We start from the raw sequence: 18043 nt of genomic DNA on the forward strand, positions 1-18043 counted from the left end.
TATTGGTTTTAAATGATACACAAATGACAAGGCTTACTATGGAGGATCAGTGTCTGCAATGTTTTGATGCTCCAAGATCAGGCTCACACTATTTCTCAGCGTTGGATTTGAGGACGTGGTGCAGCAATTTGCTAGTGAATACTGACCTCTGCTGGATGCCTTTGGAATTGATATCTGGAATCATTTGGACCTCAAAGAAGCATTGTGCTGGTCTACTCAGACAGGATGAGCTTTGAGGTCAATGAAAAACATCTGCTACTGTACAACACTGACATAATGACATTCAGGACAGTAGCAGCAGCAGTAGCAACAGAGGAATCAGCCTAAGGAGTAAATTGAATTTCATCTAACAAAATCATTGGACAGATTACACCAATCTGCTCTGATGCACCACAGCCACATCCATTATTCGAAACATGCCCCATCTTGAGAGTGGCTCTTTCATGTCCCATGGCATTTGACAAGGGCATCAAAGTCAGGAGAACCAAATAACTTTGCAATGCTCTTACATGGTTCCTCACCTTGCAACAGGAGCAGTCCTCAATGACTGCTTATCCTCAGGGAATCCTTAATTAACTTGGATTTCTTGTTTGTTATATAAAAAATGTCCTTAAATATAGGTGGTCTTGATTTGCCAGTTTTGAGAGAGGGTGGATGGCTACTATCTCATACTGTTGTTATACTATGGTATCACCTCGATTTTAGGCACCACTGACACAGAGAGAGAGGAAAGCTGGCACAGACTCCTACACTCTTAGAAAAAAGGGTTCAAAAACGGTTCCCCGGCTGTCCCCATAGGAGAACCACTGTTGGGCTACCTGTTTGGATTTCAGCTAGAACCATTTTGGGTTCCATGTAGATCCCCTTTCCACAGAGGGTTATACGTTGAACCCAAAAGGGTTCTACCTGGAACCAAAAGGGTTCAACAAAGGGTTCTCCTATGTGGACAGCCAAATTACTCTTTTAGGTTCTAGATGTCACCTTTTTTTCTAAGTGTCGAACACAGACAGAATAACTTTTGGACAGAGAGGTAGCCCAAGGGGGGGAAAAGTAATGTTTTCACCCATGACTATCTCAAACAATACATCAGTCCCACACTGCAGATGGTGGCAAATTCAAAACAGCTAAGTCCATCCCCTGTGAGAAAACTACCTTTTCAAAATAATCCAGCCTGACTAGAGACACAAAGAGAAACAAAACACTCAATAACCTAGTAAAAGACAATGATGGCAGTACATTTTCACATTGGTCCCATGTAATCTAATAATTCACATACCTTCTCTTGCGTCCCTATCCCACTGATGTATCTTGCTGTATCCATTAGATTAAATATCCATCCATTCATCCATTCAAATATTCATGCATTGAAATCCACGTGATCTGTAAATAACACAATATTCCATTTTCCATGACTCTTCTCTCCAAAAACTAACCACATCACACATGCAGAAAAACAAGAATGAGACCTTCCTTTTTGACCTGTTTGTGACTATATGGGACGTTGGCACATTAGAGTTAGTCAGTCAGAGTAATCGCTGTAAGTCGGACTAGTGGTGCTGGTGGCCCTGCGGCCTTAGGGAGAGATGTTCCTAGCGGTACCAGGGAGCCCAAGGCCATAACAGTGGCCTTACAGTACTGAAACCCCCCCTGAGCTGCCACAGGATAATGGGATCAGGGAAATCATCTATTACTATGTTTCTATGTAGACTTGTCAAGTAATGTACTCAGGTCTAGAGAATTCCAATCATAGGCTATGAAGAATGCATCATGAGCAATACTAGCAAAAGGGTCTTGTCTTATACTCAAAATAAATAACTAACAACCCAAACTTGACCATAGGTAATACTTATAACTACAAACTAAAACTCTTTAAACATGTATTAACTTTTGGACACACAGAATATAAAAAGTATGGTTTATACATGTATATATTTAGACAACAACAAAACATTTTTCCAACATGTGAACTTCAGCCCATCCGATGGAAGATTCCTTATAATAATTCACACTCCGATACCTCCGATCAAGTCAGAGAAGTCATTCTAGAACCATCTTCTATTGTTGCTGATCAAAGACTGAATTTGCATTCAACAGACATCCCAATAACACATAATGAATGGATAGGGCGGAGAGATTCTAGGAATGTCTCGTCTTCTTCAGTCAAACAACATCTTCCACAGCCGGTGTGAGAGAGTGAGTGGTGTGATTCACACAGTGGTCTGGCTATAGACTAAAGGCTTAAACAGGTCTGGACTATAGAGTATGTGAGGCACATGGTAAAGAGTAGAACCACTCCACTGTGTGGCTCTGAGGCAGAACGGCACATCGTGGAGGGAGGCTTGACTTCGGACTTCACCACTGGTGGTGACACTATGGTCCCTTGAATCTGGAGAGGAAACAAAAGAGCGGGACAAATGTATAACTATGAAATACAGTGAGGAAGATTACTATTTAAAACACATTCAATCATATATTATACAGTTTTAAACGAATAAGTGATCAACATTTATATAAATCAACATCCCAGAAGAATGAAAGGACACAGATTCATTGGTTCCCTAGTCAGTGACTAATTGAAAGCACTACATCAACTCCAGCCCTGACTGAACACTCACCGACCACTCGTCCTGCCCCCACTTGGAGCAGCGCACATTCATGGGCAGCTGTAGAACCATCTGGTTGAAGGACTTCCCTCTGTTCTTCGACCACCTGTACTTGTCCATGGCCTCTGTGAAGGAGAGGCTGCTGTACTTCTTTGGGCTCTTGATCATGAAAGGCCAGGTCCTATGACAGAAGAAGAATATACAGTAAGTGAAAGGTAGAATGTAAAATGAAGAATGTAAAAGGTAGAATATTTACCATACACATGCTGATGCACAATATATCAGCCACTGTATACAAGTTCAGTGCATTGTAAAGTATTCAGACCCCTTCACTTTTTCCACATTTTGTTATGTTACAGATTTATTCTAAAATTGATTCAATAATTTTTAAAAACGAATCTACACAAAATACCCTATAACGGCGAGGCGAAAACAGGATATTTTTTTTTACAGTTATTAAAAATAAAAAACAGAAATACCTTATTTACATAAGTATCCAGACTCTTTGCTATGAGACTAGAAATTGATCTCAGGTGCATCCTGTTCCATTGATCATCCTTGAGATTTTTCTACATCTTGATTGGAGCCCACCTGTGGTAAATTCAATTGATTGGACATGGCACCTACAGATTGGACATGGCACCAATTGATTGGACATGGCACCTACAGTACCTGTCTACAGTTTATAAGGTCCCACAGTTGACAAAACCAAGCCAAGAGGTCGAAGGAATTGTCCATAGAGCTCAGAGACAGGATTGTGTCGAGGCACAGATCTGGGGAAGGGCACCAAAATATTTCTGCAGCATTGAAGGTCCCCAAGAACACAGTAGCCTCCATCATTCTTAAATGGAAGAACCAATACTCTTCCACCAAGACTCTTCCTAGAGCTGGCTGCCCGGCCAAACTGAGCAACCAGGGTAGAAGGGCCTTGGTCAGGGAGGTGACCAAGAGCCCGATGGTCACTCTGACAGATCTCTAGAGTTCCTCTGTGGAGATGGGAGAACTTTCCAGAAGGACAATCATCTCTGCAGCACTCCACCAATTAGGCCGTTATGGTAAAGTGGCCAGACATAAGCCACTCCCCAGTAAAAGGCACATGACGAACCTAAACACACAGCCAAGACAAGGCAGGAGTGGCTTCGCGACAAGTCTCTGAATGTCCTTGAGTGGCCCGGCCAGAGACCGGATTTGTACCCGATCGAACATCTCTGGAGAGATCTGAAAATAGCTGTTCAGCGACGCTCCCCATCCAACCTGACAGAGCTTGAGAGGATCTGCAGAGAATAATATGAGAAACTCCCCAAATACAGGTGTGCCAAGCTTGTAGTGTCATACCCAAGAAGACTCAAGGCTGTAATCGCTACCAAAGGTGTTTCAACAAAGTACTGAGTAACGGGTCTGAATACTTTTTTTTGTATAAATATGCAAACATTTCTAAAAACCTGTTTTTGTTTTGTCATTATGGGGCATTGTGTGTAGATTGAGGAGGGGGAAAAACAATAGAATCAATATTAGAATAAGGCTGTAATGTAACAAAATGTGGAAAAAGTGAAGGGGTCTGAATACTTTCCGAATGCACTCTACATTGTTAAACATTTTTACAATTTATGGTCAGAAGGGAAAACAGCAGCTGCTAACTAAATCCTTCCAAAAGCATTTCCATGAGGAAGACATTAGGGAAAGTGGGACTGCTGTTTCCTGCTAAGGCCTGTTTTTGTTTATAGATGGTTGGTGTTCCTCTTCATGACAAGGCTTCTTGGAATAAAAGGAGTGTAGTCATGCATTAATAGCAGGAACAGAAAACTCACTCCAGCAGCCCAACCCATCAAATAGACTCATTTCCAGGTCTTTTTTCCAAACTATTCTCAGGTCTAAGGTCTCGCTTACACAACTTACCACTCAGGGGCATATGGACAGGAAACACCATGGACACATTACAATACCTGCAGTAGCATCAGTTAAGGAATAGGTTGCACTATGTTTATTTAATTTACTGACATACTGACAATGAACTGACTTGTAGGTAATCTAATGATTACATGAAGTAGATTGATGTTATGTTTCAGGATTTCACATCTGCTTTTGATGCCATTGTCATTTTATTTGCATAAAAGCAAAGGTGTAAAAACTTAATGGTAAAATGATTTGTTTCACTAAGCATGCTATCATCCAGTTTTCATGCAAGTAAAGTCATACAGTATAAAAAAACAGGACAGCTGTGATAGAAACAGGTTTCTGTACAATTTGATAAATACCTACAGATGCTATGTTTATTCGACAGTGGTGGGTGTCGGTAAAATGTATTATGCGAGAAATAGCAGTGGAAACGCCTGTAAGCGCAAATACTGATATAATAACCATCACATGAAAGCAAACTTGGAGTCACGTGATGATATCAACGATTTCTATAAGATGATATGGTATGTGATCCTCCAACTACGACTCGGGAAACCACACAGTTTATTAGGCTCCAGATGAAGTGGGTGTTGAAAGTGCACGCTAAGAGCTTGATGCTCCCTTCTAATAAATACCGAGGGTCTTATCTGGTAACATGATGATCGATGATCGACTGCTGTTTGACAAATACAAATATTCTCCTGCATCCATAATAACGTCATAATGTAGACTAGCCTACCCTCACTTTGTATGTGAGCTGTTGCCTAGAGCGCAGGTGCTAAAACCAGAGTAGGCACATTTGCTATTTAACGCAACAGTTTTTGTGACAAAACTATCAGTTGACCTTTAGATTTTTTATTAGGTAATGAAAACTTAAGCAAAAATGTACATTTTGTGTGCACTGTCATCATGCACAGATTTTTCTCTACAACAAGTTAGTTTGGTGGAAACACCACTAGAGGGAAAATGCGCATATTTTCTTTATTCAGATTTGAGAACATTCCTATGAAAAATTGTCACCAATTGAATGGGAATCTAGCTACAGAGACAAATATTGTGCATTTTCTAATTTAAATGGATGAACAGTATGTTATTTTGAACAAAATGAATGGAATGCAAGAGCAAAAACATATTAAGGAAAACAATAAACTATTGCTTTGTATATCTTGCTGTCAAAGTCCAGCATGCTAACTGGTAAAACAAAACAGAACCATCTAAAACAGGAAAAAGAGTACCACTGTGCTCAACTTCAGATGTGCTCCACATGTTGACCCCACTGGGCTAGTGTGACTATGAGCTCTTTGGGACGATACCCCATATTCCTCAGTCCTTTCCTCCTTCCTATGACATGCAATCTCTTTGTACCATAAACCTCTTCCAGTCGTTCCCCTATTCTCTCTCCCAGGCCTGGGGGGACGTATTTAATCTCTCTCTATATCATGCAGTAACTCATTTGGAACATAACTTCTCCATGATAATGCATTGTGTATTGACCTTTGACATTTGTAAGGTGCTCCAGGCAGAGAAAACACTTCACATAAAAATGATCTTCCCCAATTGGTATTACAGGTTCCAACTTGAACCACTACATGGGTATTGCAGTCGCAGTACAGAGCTTCTTACTTACGTGACAGGCACCTGGATCTCTTTGACTCCGATGAACTTAAGCTGCCCGATGATCTCAGGGAGGCTCTCACACCTGGCCAGATTCACTCTGGGATAGTAGAGCAGGTAGGACAGACACATCTCATCCCTGGTGGTCAAACCACCCTGAGAGAATAGACAGAGGGAAAATCATCTAGAAATCAAGTGGTTAAGAGCATTGGGCCAGTAACCAAAACATCACTGGTTCGAATCCCCAAGCCGGCAAGGTAGAACATTCTGCCGTTCTGCCCTTGAGCAAGGCAGATAACCCCCAACATCAACTACTCCCTGGGTGCCGATGATGTCGATTAAGGCAGCCCCCACACCTCTCTGATTCAGAGGGGTTGGGTTAAATGCGGAAGACACATTTCGGTTCAATGCATTCAGTTGTGCAACTGACTAGATAACCCCCTTTCCCTATTCTGTATACTAAATACCAATACAACAGGTACATTAAAGGTTACATATCCTTTTGCGGGCCCTAAGTCAGATTTGGTTGCCCTCCCCCCACCTCGCAGGCATTTTAGTGGCCTCCCTCTTGGCAGAGGATTGAACATTTTGCAGTTTTAATGCCATTTTCCAACAATTCTACAAAATGTTATATGGGGTGGAGAGAAAATGTTGCTGTTCTAAAGCAAATGTTCTGATATTGTACACATTTTGCCTTGGCTTATGCCATGTTCATACAACATCTGGATGACTAACAAAATCAATGGGGGCCCCTGGAGGTCAGGGCCCCTGGGCATGTGCCCTTCCTAATTCAGCGATGAAGGTTTAGATAGCTGGCTAGACTTATAATCCTTGCAGTCTTATAAAATGTTAGCTGATATGGGATAATTGAGTGACTGTCAGTGACATGACAAGAGAAGAACTGCTGATGCACAACCAAATTACAAAATTGCACATTGTGTATTCTAGTATGCTATCTCTCAACAATAAGTTGAGACCTTGACTCAGTTCTAAAATGTTGTTTACAATAGCATTTACAAAATGATGGTGGGGGGCCGCTGGGGTCCTACGCACAGCGTGTAGTCTGCACCACTGCCTTTACTCTACTTTACTGTTATCAAATTACACTTCTATTCTATTCTATTTAGCCCCACAACAACATGGATATCTGTGTAAAAATCATGAACTTCAACAAACACTAAGATTTGGCACCAGGGTCCTTGTAAACCACTAAGAAATCATGAAAATCTGTTTCTGAAAACATGTGACTGATATAGATTAAGTACCACTTCAGGCTGTATTATGTCTAACACGAAGCTGACACAATAACAGTGCCTTGTGGTGACAAAGTTGTAATGGAATACAATTCTGTTTGATATTGTTCCAGAATAACAATTGGTTGGCATGTTTACTCCTGAACAGTAGAGAGTAACTCTAGAAGAGAAGGAGCCCCGTTTTACGACTGTAGTCATCAGTCGTTTGATGTCTCTGTAAAAAACTATGCCAGTAGCTGCAAACAACTATATAACCAAGATCCCATCTGTGGTCCTGGGGGGTATCTGCAGACAGATTGTTTAGCCAAGAACAGACAGCCTGTAACACATACAGTACAGTGCCCTGAAAAAGTATTTGCCCCCTTTCTAATTTTCTCTACTTTTGCACATTTTTGATACTGAATGTTATCAGATCTTCAACCAAATCCTAATATTAGATCAAGGGAACCTGAGTGAACAAATAACACAACAATTACATGCATATTTCATTTATTTAATAAACAAAGTTATGCAACACCCAGTGCCCCTGTGTGAAAAAGAAATTGCCCCATTACACTCTATAACTGGCTGTGCCACCTTTAGCTGCAATGACTGCAACCAAATGCTTCCTGTAGTTGTTGATCCGTGTCTCACGTATCTGTGGAGGAATATTTGGCCCACCTTTGCATGCAGAACTGCTTGAACTCAGTGACATTTGTGGGTTTTCAAGCATGAACTGTTCATTTCAAGTCCTGCCACAACATCTCAATTGGGATTAGGTCTGGACTTTGACTAGGCCATTCCAAAACTTAAAATGTGTTGCTTTTTAGCCATTTTCATGTAGACTTGATTGTGTGTTTTGGATCGTTGTCTTACCGCATGACGCAGCAGCGCTTCAGCTTCAGCTCACAGACGCATTGCCTGACATTCTTCTGTAGAATTCTCTGATACAGAGCAGAATTCATGGTTCCTTCTATTAAGGTAAGTCGTCCAGTCAGCAAAGCATCCCCGAACCATCACACTACCACCACCATGCTTGACCGTTGGTATAAGGTTCTTACTGTGGAATGTAGTGTTTGGTTTGACTTTTGTCCATAGAACATTCTTCCAAGAGTCTTGATGATCATCCAGGTGCTTCCTTCCAAGTGCTTTTTTGGATGAGATGGGTTCCATTATGCCTGGCAAAAACCAAACACTGCATTCCACAGTAAGAACCTCATACCAATGGTCAAGCATGGTGGTGGTAGTATGATGGTTTTGGGATGCTTTGCTGCCTCAGGAACCAGGTCAACTTACCTTAATAGAAGGAACCATGAATTCTGCTCTGTATCAGAGAATTCTACAGGAGAATGTCAGGCCATGTGTGGTTATGCAGAAGACAATGATCCAAAACACACAATCACATGAAAATGGCTAAAAAGCAACAAAATCAAAGTTTTGTAATAGCTTAGTCAAAGTCCAGAACTAATCCCAATTGAGATGTTGTGGCAGGACTTGAAATGAGCAGTTTATGTTTGAAAACCCATAAATGTCACTGAGTTCAAGCAGTTCTGCATGCAAAGGTGGGCCAAAATTCCTCCACAGTGATGTGAGAGACAGATCAACAACTACAGGAAACATTTGGCTGCTGTCATTGCAGCTGAATGTGGCACAACCAGTTATTAAGTGTAAGGGGGCAATTACCTTTTCACACAGGGGCATTGGGTGTTGCATAACTTTGTTAATTAAATAAATGAAATAAGTATGTATATGTTGTGTTATTTGTTCACTCAGGTTCCCTTAATCTAATAGTAGGTTTTGGTTGAAGATCTGATAACATTCAGTATAAAAAATATGCAAAGGTAGAGAAAATCAGGAAGGGGGCAAATACTTTTTGACGGCACTGTATGTCTGAAAGTATCAACCAAGAGGTTCATGCAGGGGACACACAACTCATTTCTATACCGGTAAGTTACAGAACACTAAATTCCATTCCATTTAAGTATACTAATTCTACTGATCTATTCATTTGTAATTGTGTAATAGGAATGATGACATCCTTCTGTGTCATTTTTCTTCAAAGGTAAGAATGGTTCAAAAACAATATGGGCTTTCCATCTTATGTTACATCTGAAGTCAAAGCAATAACCCCATAGCTCTACCCTGAAGGGTTGTGTAATGTTGTCACGAACATGATGATTTTTGTTCTGTACTGCAATCAACCAAATCATCAAATCATAGAAACACAGAGACAGATTTGAAACATAAGCTCAAATAGGCTCCGTCTGAGGAACAATAGAACACATGTAAAAAATGAGGTGATCTCTGTAAACTCACATAAAACAGATCATTAGGAAGAAGCCACATCTTAAGGATGAGCTGGATTCACCATGTCAGAGCTGACGGCTCAGTTTCAAAGGCCCCATAAAAGCAAAAGGAAGAAAATAACAGAGAAAGCTGGCAAAATAAGTATTCATTTATCCATGTGGATTCTGAGTAGTGCATTCTTACCCAGGTCATGTTTTGTCTGTCTTTTGTGGTGTACTTGCATTCTGTGATCAAATTGTCACCCTGAAAAGAAAGATTAAAATCAAGGCTCTTCTGTGGTTGTGAATTTAGAACCTGTCACACCCTGACCTTAGTTATCTTTGTTTTATTTTTTATTTGGTTAGGTCAGGGTGTGACAAGGGTGGTGTGTTTAGTTTTTTTATTGTCTAGGGGGTTTTGTATGTCATGGGGTTTTTATAGTCTAGGGGTTTTTATAGTCTAGGGGTTTATATGTCTATGGTTGCCTGGATTGGTTCTCAATCAGAGGCAGCTGTTTATCGTTGTCTCTGATTGGGAACCATATTTAGGTAGCCATATTCCTTGGTTTATCTGTGGGTTATTGTCTATGTGTAGTTGCCTGTTTCAGAACTCGTGGTATATAGCTTCACGTTCGTTTTGTTTACGTGTTATTCGTTATTAAAAGAAGAATGTATTCAAATCACGCTGCGCCTTGGTCTCCTCACTATGACGAACGTGACAGAACCCCACATCAAACAAAAGTACATAATTACGATAACACTAAAGCAGTAATATACAGTACAAGGAGGTGTGATTTCCTGTGGTTTTAGCATGGCTATGCTGCGGTCGACGGTACGAGGCAACAGCCAAAAGATGAACCTCTAATTATGTCCTTTATCTATGTAGGTGGATCAAAGTCATGCAATCATCAATCATTACTGTTCATCACAGGGAGAGGGGAACATGCTTCAACCCGCATGGCAAGCTCAAGCGGTAGATTTATAATCCCATATTTCCTACACTATATAAAGGTAGACTCAGCAAAATGATGTTGCCACGAGCAGCACCACAGATATTGCGGTGAGCGAGATGCAAGAATTCTCTCTCACGGTCACACACAGTACCTGCGCATATGCATGTGTTCGCTTCACGTTGTTAGAGCAGTGGAAAACAGTGGAGAAGTTTATCCTTACTCTTCAACGCTCTTAGTTGTTGTGGAAATTGACCCACTATGCTGTTTACTTTGTGCACCTACATCATATCACTGAGTCTACCTTTAATGTGTCAGCTAAACAGTATTTCAGAGTACCAACAGGTAACAGCAGCCTCTCGTCCTTCAGCAGCTGGAACTCCTGGAAGTTGAAGTCAAACTCCTCATCATGTGACAGGGGCTGCAGCTCCTCCTGTCCCCGGAAGTGTCTGGTTCTGATGGCGCGGCCAGCTAGGTGAGCATGCATCAGAACAGCAAACACCCTAACTCCGCTGGGCATCTCCTGGCCTAGGGACTGATGGAGGAGCAAATAGATATTCTCTCACAGATGCAGAAAGTGCTTTTTAGTTTTATTGCACTTTTGATCACTATTTTGTGCACGTAGCAAGACTAAAATGGAGGCTTGTCACTGTTGGTGGTATAGCATAACAGTAATTTAACAGTGGATGTTTGACTCCTGTTGTTCCCTAGTGAAATGGGAATGTCAGGCATCGCACCAGTTTGAAAGACTCCGCCATAGCTGGCTTTCTTACCTCCTGCAAACACTCGCGGGTACAGTGTCCCTCTGAGATGTACTCCTGCATGCCTGGAGGCAGCATGTGGTACAGACTCACCCACACACCTGTCTCTATCACTCCTGCGTCATACTGACGCAACTCTGGGGTGTAGAACAGACGCAGGCCAGAGCTGTCCACCACTCCTGACAATGAAACAGTAACATTACAATGAACAGGGTAACTGACTGTTGAACTGTAAAGTGCTGTAGATATCACTTGGCCACACAAGTGTGAATGGGTGAAACGGGAAAATTACAATAGAGTGAAGGCAGACAAGTCACATTCATTGTTTGTAATGCAACATGAAGTGTCCTTGTGGGTGTACTATACCTTGTTGAAAGGCTGGGTTGTCATAGTGGACCTCCATCAGGACATAGACAGGGTCTATTGATGTGCCAATGGACAGCCCAACATGGGGTGGATAGGTGAACCCCTGTAAGGGTAGATTGAGAGGCATACTGAACATGTTAATAAGGAAGCTTACATGATCACTCTGATACATGGAAATACAAGTGGCTAATGAAAAGTTTTATAACACTGAATTAAAAATGACTACACATTTAAACCAATTGCCCACCTCGCCACCAATGGCCCAGGCGAAGACTATCGTCTCACACGTGAGAAAGGAGTCAGGCATATTTGGATGGTAACATTCATGGCCAGCCTTGAGCTCACTCTCATTCAAGGTGCTATCACATTGATACAACAAAATGTGATGAACCAGGTTTTCATGGCCCCTTTGAATCAAAGGCTCAATCTGTAAACAAAAAGAAGAAAGTAGTAAATGTTACTGTATTCTAACCCCAGTTGGTTTCTTTTGAATTGCCTACACTTGCCTTAACATTTACTGCAGTGGGCTAAATCAGGGTCACACAGATTATTTCTTGGTAGTCTTAAACAAATCTACTTTGAAACAAAAGAATACACACATGGTTATGGGCTTAAAAAAAAGAAGACACCTGTACAAGAAGACACCTGTACCATGTCAGATATTAGTATTTTGAAATGTATTCAATTTTGAATTTGCATCCCAATATTACACTTTATATACATCAGAGAAGACTGAAATATAACAAAACTGCTTGACATCGAAACACCACATTTTTGCAGTTTATTAATTATAAAATAATTTTAAAAATTTCACAACATTCCACCCATGAGGACACTAGAAGTCTATTTAGTCATTTGACTGCAGGAAAGGGTTAGACCTCAATTATATTGCTCTCAACAGTAGGTTTCACACAAGAGGGGATAAACAGGATTGGCTAGGCCCTGCTCACTTCAGGAAGAAAGTAGTGAAAAATACATGTAAATAAATACGTTTTTCCTCAATGGGCCTGGGGGCCTCTAGGTTGGACATAGAATCTGGGAAAAACAGCTTGCTGCCTGCTGGGCAAACCTTGACATCATACTGTGAGGCCTCCTTTAAAACCAACAGGACACAAGACCAAAGCTTGGCCCATGAACACCGTATTAATATTTAGACATTCTTCCTACTTTTTCTCAAATATATTTATTCATGGTGGAAGCATCCGTGGTAGTCTAAGTTTGAGGTTGAGATTGTGCCATGAGAGAGGAAGGATAGCGCCTCTCTTGTTAGACGATCGGGTACACTGTGTAACAAACTCTGCCTTCATAGAACACTTTATATGCCACTTTCTCTGAATAAAGAACTTCATTGAATAGAACACATCTATCAAACTAAAATAAGCATGTCATGTAGACAGTTTTCAGGAAGTCTTGAAAGTCATAGAGTCATCTAAACAGGAGGTGAGGTTGCGGTGCCCAAGATAATAGAGTTGTGGAGTGAGGTGAAGACCAAATCCCCCAGAGGGATGAAGGAGGTGGAACGGAGGGTAGGGACAGAAACCGTGACTGAGAAAATATCATGGGAATGGGGTCTTTTTGAAGTGTCAAGATAGGATTATTGGTATAACGTGCACAGGGAAAATGAGATGGGCCTTTTAAACTTCTGTATAAATGCCATAAAACCCCAAAAGAACAATAGTAGCGTTTCTTTATAGACCACATATGAATTGGAGGAGACAGTCCCATTCATATCACGCATAATAACAGATGTCTTACATACTGCCTCTCACTCACTGACTCACACATCATGAAAACATCTGGGATGGAAAAATAACAATGTTTAATCCCAACAGTCCGACTCCCACGTGGCATTTGGATACTGAAATGATTTCCATTTTACTCTACTAATTCTATAAAGGCAACACTTTAATCATCTTACAATATTTTGTCACGCAAAGAGATCCCTCCAAAATAAGAGTTCACAACAATATGTGGGATATCACAACAGTTTGTGTTATGTATAGTGGAATCAGAGATCCTCTGAGCCCTGCAGCTGTTAATAAGGGTAGGATTTTCCAGACCTTTTTTTAATAAGGGTAGGATTTTCCAGACCTTTTCTGAAACCTTTACACAACTCCTCTGACAAATTGGATAAGGACAGTGGAGCATATTTTTCTGATAGCATGGTGCTGGTGTTTCTCATTCTATGATCTAATTGTCATCATCAGAGTGGCAGATTGCAGAACATAAGAGCCAGATGAATGTATAGTACTGTGTAAGCTGTGTGCTGGAGGGGGAGTAAGAGAAGAGAGAGCTAGCTATATTTATATCTTTCTGGCTCTGGTTCACTTAATGACTGAAGACTTTGTTTTGAGCTCAAGGATTCTAAAGTCAGAGGTCATAGCCATGGCAACTTTAAAAGCAACTCTCATGTTTTCTACTTGGCAGAAAAGTCCTACCGTAAGTGATCTGACCAATGATAACACGATACAGTACAGAACTACTATTCCATACTATGTTAATATAACTAAGGCCCTTTAGTAAAACATCAACATCTAGTTTAAAAAAGCACATTTGGTCTTTATGACAAATCCCACTAAGGATTAGAACAAGAAATGGATAAGGAATGTGTCATCGTACCATTCTTTTGAATCTAAATTGTATGTGCTACCTCCTTTAATCAAGTGTGTTTTAAAGCTTTTTGGTTTCATACTAGTTCAACTATGTTTGGAATATATAATTTATATAATGGCTCATTTAATACACAATAGCAATGTGGAGCAGCAAACAAGCGGCTGGTGTGCCTCAGAAGTGGGAGAAATATCTACAGATTTCTCTACGGAACACACTACAGATGACTGCAATGAAAGATGAACCCACTTCAGACGACAGCATTGAAAGAGGGAGGCAGGCAGACAAATAAAAACTCAGAAATTATCCAGGTGAGATGCCTTTAAAAAAAGGTAAACAAGATGACTGCATGCTGACTGAACTATAGGCTACTCCTTCCTCAAGGGAAAGCCTGAGGTCGATTTGCTATAATTTTTCTGCTGTGTTGTTAATATAGCTCAATGAATTCCAAGTGTGTACTTACTCTAATGATATGGTGCTTCTTCTGAACCTCCTGGATCTTAAATATCTGACACCAGTAGGTAGTGTCCTTGAATGGCACTGGCACCTATCTTGAGAGGAACAAACAGACAGAGAGACTGATACTGTATTTACTCTCCATAAAATTGGACTGATCATAAATCTCACACAGTGCAAATACAGTCTCAGAGTACAAAAGGTCCTGTGAAGTAATAAAAGCTAGAAGTGGTATCAAGTTTGTTTAAGAGATGGATAGTGGGTGAGAGAAGTAACCTTTTCTTCTCCAGCTGTCACACTTACGTTTATGTTTTGCAAGTTGAAAAAGTCCATCTCAGAGGAAATATTAGCTTTACTTCCTGCGTCGAGTAGCCGCATACTCTTCCTCCCCCTGTTCACTCCATGATACATCGGTCCTGACGGTCCCACATCCTCACTGTGGTAGGCCCATATCACCCTCACTGTGCTTTCCTGGGCAGACAATACACATACACATCTTCTATCTAGAAGTGAGTTTCGATTTTAAAATGCGGTAAGAAGTACTATAACACACCGGGCATGAACTGACAACTGACATGAACTGACAACTAAAACGCTCACACAAGCACACATTCAAACACGCAAACATCAACCTCCACATTTCCCATTGATAAAACATTTCCACCACCCACGTACCGTGATGTCCTTGTCACTTGTGTCACAGGTCAGGAGGTGCCTGCTGAAAGCCAGGACTGTGTGTGTACTGTTCTCCCTGCCATACTGCAGCCTGTAGTTCTGCTGCACATCTCTGTGCACTTTTCTGTTGGCGTCTGCAAAGTAATCCTGTTGAAAGCATGCCGGATATAATACAACTGTCCTGTCTGCAATAACACTGTCCTGAACGAGGGGACAAGAGAGCCTTCAATGTAAAAATACATTCATAGATGTAAATCACAAAACTTTGGGAGAACCAGTGTTCCAATGACACAATTGAAAGAGCACGGTAGATAATTACATGACTTTGCTTAATTACTGATCTATTACTGTATTATTACATTAGCTAGGATGACGACTAGCTAAATGACTATTACCACAGGACTATGCTTCATTTGTGGTTAACCAACTGCCTTGAGCCCCGTTTATACCTGGTACCAACATGCTTCCGTTGTCCTGATCTTCTCCACACTCTGATTGTACCCACATCTTTAGACAGGTGTAGATGATTAAAATACGCATTGTGATCAGATCTTCCTGACCACCTCCGGAGGTAGTCAGGCACGCTTTGTGGACAAACGCATGTGGACAGTGAAACCATTTAAATCATCATTATCCTACACTTTAAAATCATTGACAAGGTGGCCAATTGACTTATGCCATACTTTTGTGTGAGTAATATATAGTGTATATATTTGCAAACGGAAGCATCTAAAAAGCTAGTTTTCCTATTAAAGCTTCAGAAAATGTGTCTTATGTTCCGTATCTGAAATGTAAATGACTGTCTGTCAATATAAGTCTTAAAATAAATACAAATTATTTTGAAAGAATAGCTGTGAAATTATTTGCATACAAGGATGGACCAGGAAATCTGGTCACAATGCAGACACAGTGGACGGGTAACAGACACATTTTAATACCATGTGTAGACACATTTCAGAAAACGTGGGCACAATCAGAATGCGGACAAGATCAGGACACAGGACACTTTAGCACCAGGTATATACAGGGCTTTGTTGTGGCAAGTGTCTGGCTGTTATGTCTTTGTCCGTATCACTGCCAAGCATTGCTTGTAAATACATGACAACATACAACAACATTGGCACAAAACTACAGCTGCTGTCTCTTCATAGACCCTGACCCTCTGGTAACACAATAAGAGGGACTGTGTTAGATTGTGTGGCATCATTGCCAGATCCCAGAGGCACAGTGAGCTTCCTGTGATGTGTAGCAATATCCAGACCCTTTACCCTGTTGGAGTCAATCCATGAGTGGCTGGCTGTGCCCCACAAAAGTTTACCATAAGGCGGTGGGTCGGACTAACAGTAACAGGTATGGCCAATAGCTTGTTACACCTAACCAATAACCATAAATTCAATTTGGAAACTCTCAATTATTATTTAATCTACTTTTAGATCCAAAGCCATGTATTTAGGAATACATGTCTCATCTAAATACATGGCTCTGGATAATACTATTTCATCAGGTAAACACCCCAAATATACCCAAGTGCCCTGTGAAAATAGCTAAACATAAATGTAATATAAATCATAATTTTCATATAGCTGCACAATTGAACTATGTATGTAATGTTAAATTACAGTGAAAGTAGCCCACCTCTCATGCGATAAAACTGCAAGGCATACCGTGCGTCACTTTCATTCTATAAAACCCAGGTGAGTAACATACCTGTAGATACGGTGTCCCATCCGTGACTCCGCCAATGACAATGTCTGACGACGCCATGGCACCGTTGGGAGATAGACCAAATCCTATATATCCTCTAGTTTCCACTTCTATTTCAAAAGTAATAGTTCTCCGGTCAAACCTCCACTTTAGATTATACTTCCCATGAGGGTCCAAAATAGTTGAATGACTAAATCCACTCCCGTGTGTCAAAGTTGCGTAAAACCAAAAAGTTGTGAAGAAAACTACAACACTACTATATTTCGCGGGTAACATCGTGAACATTGACGAAAAAACTACTACAAACAAAATAATAGAATGTCGTTGTTTAGACACAAATTACGTTTCTTTAGAAGTGTTTGGTTTGCAAATTGTACGCGGGCGACCAAGCACGCACACTCATCTGCGAGGAAGCAGCTTCTCTCATCCTCTCACTAGAACTGTCGAAACTTGTGCTGGCCGCTTTGATCTTCATAGAGACACGTCCCACACTGCTACTCCTGTGGTCAGGCCTTACCATACAGGTGGCTGTGACTTTAGGCAGAGTAACTGGATGGATCATCTCTGAACATGTAAGGAAGGACATACTAGGCTATTTGCCTAAATGCCAACCAGAGATAAAAACGTAAAAAAGCTCCACGTAAATGTATCAGGCTAAAATAGAATAGAGGATGAAAAATAAGAGTATTAAAGTGATGCTAGATGTTTTGTATAATTTTTGCCAGTCGTTTTTAAACAGCATACAGAAGGCCTGGTTCTCATATTTCACCCTGTCAAATTTTGTTTGAAAATGTAAACATCTTTCTTAAATTGAACTTTTCCTAAATGTATCTGTGCCATCCAGTCTGTACATGCAGCCTCATCTGTCAAGAGATCAACTGCAGGGAGAAA

The 18043-nt window shown here is 40.8% G+C and overlaps 1 protein-coding gene across 1 annotated transcript; it reads right to left on the reverse strand.

Annotated features, from left to right (window-relative positions):
- Positions 1–1901: 1901 nt before the first annotated feature.
- Positions 1902–17717, reverse strand: LOC115107693 (DBH-like monooxygenase protein 1 homolog). Its single transcript, XM_029631216.2, has 12 exons — positions 17156–17717; positions 15449–15595; positions 15077–15244; positions 14781–14864; positions 11955–12134; positions 11708–11810; positions 11354–11520; positions 10924–11115; positions 9836–9895; positions 6127–6269; positions 2616–2784; positions 1902–2386 (listed from the first exon to the last, which is right to left on the reverse strand). The coding sequence occupies exons 1-12, from the start codon at positions 17435–17437 to the stop codon at positions 2231–2233; spliced, it is 1851 nt and encodes a 616-aa protein (XP_029487076.1). The 5' UTR covers positions 17438–17717; the 3' UTR covers positions 1902–2230.
- Between the last annotated feature and the right edge of the window lie 326 nt (positions 17718–18043).

Source organism: Oncorhynchus nerka, linkage group LG24, assembly GCF_034236695.1.
Source record: "Oncorhynchus nerka isolate Pitt River linkage group LG24, Oner_Uvic_2.0, whole genome shotgun sequence".
Taxonomy (NCBI): Eukaryota; Metazoa; Chordata; class Actinopteri; order Salmoniformes; family Salmonidae; genus Oncorhynchus; species Oncorhynchus nerka.

What these genes read in the sequence shown, in the direction of transcription:
- LOC115107693 (XM_029631216.2), bottom strand. Translation starts at nt 17,437, where the DNA reads ATGTTCACGATGTTACCCGCGAAATATAGTAGTGTTGTAGTTTTCTTC. An exon ending in ATGGGACACCGTATCTACAG is followed by an intron (nt 15,596 to 17,155) that starts GTATGTTACTCA and finishes TGCTTTCAACAG; the next exon opens with GATTACTTTGCAGACGCCAA. An exon ending in CAAGTGACAAGGACATCACG is followed by an intron (nt 15,245 to 15,448) that starts GTACGTGGGTGG and finishes TTGTCTGCCCAG; the next exon opens with GAAAGCACAGTGAGGGTGAT.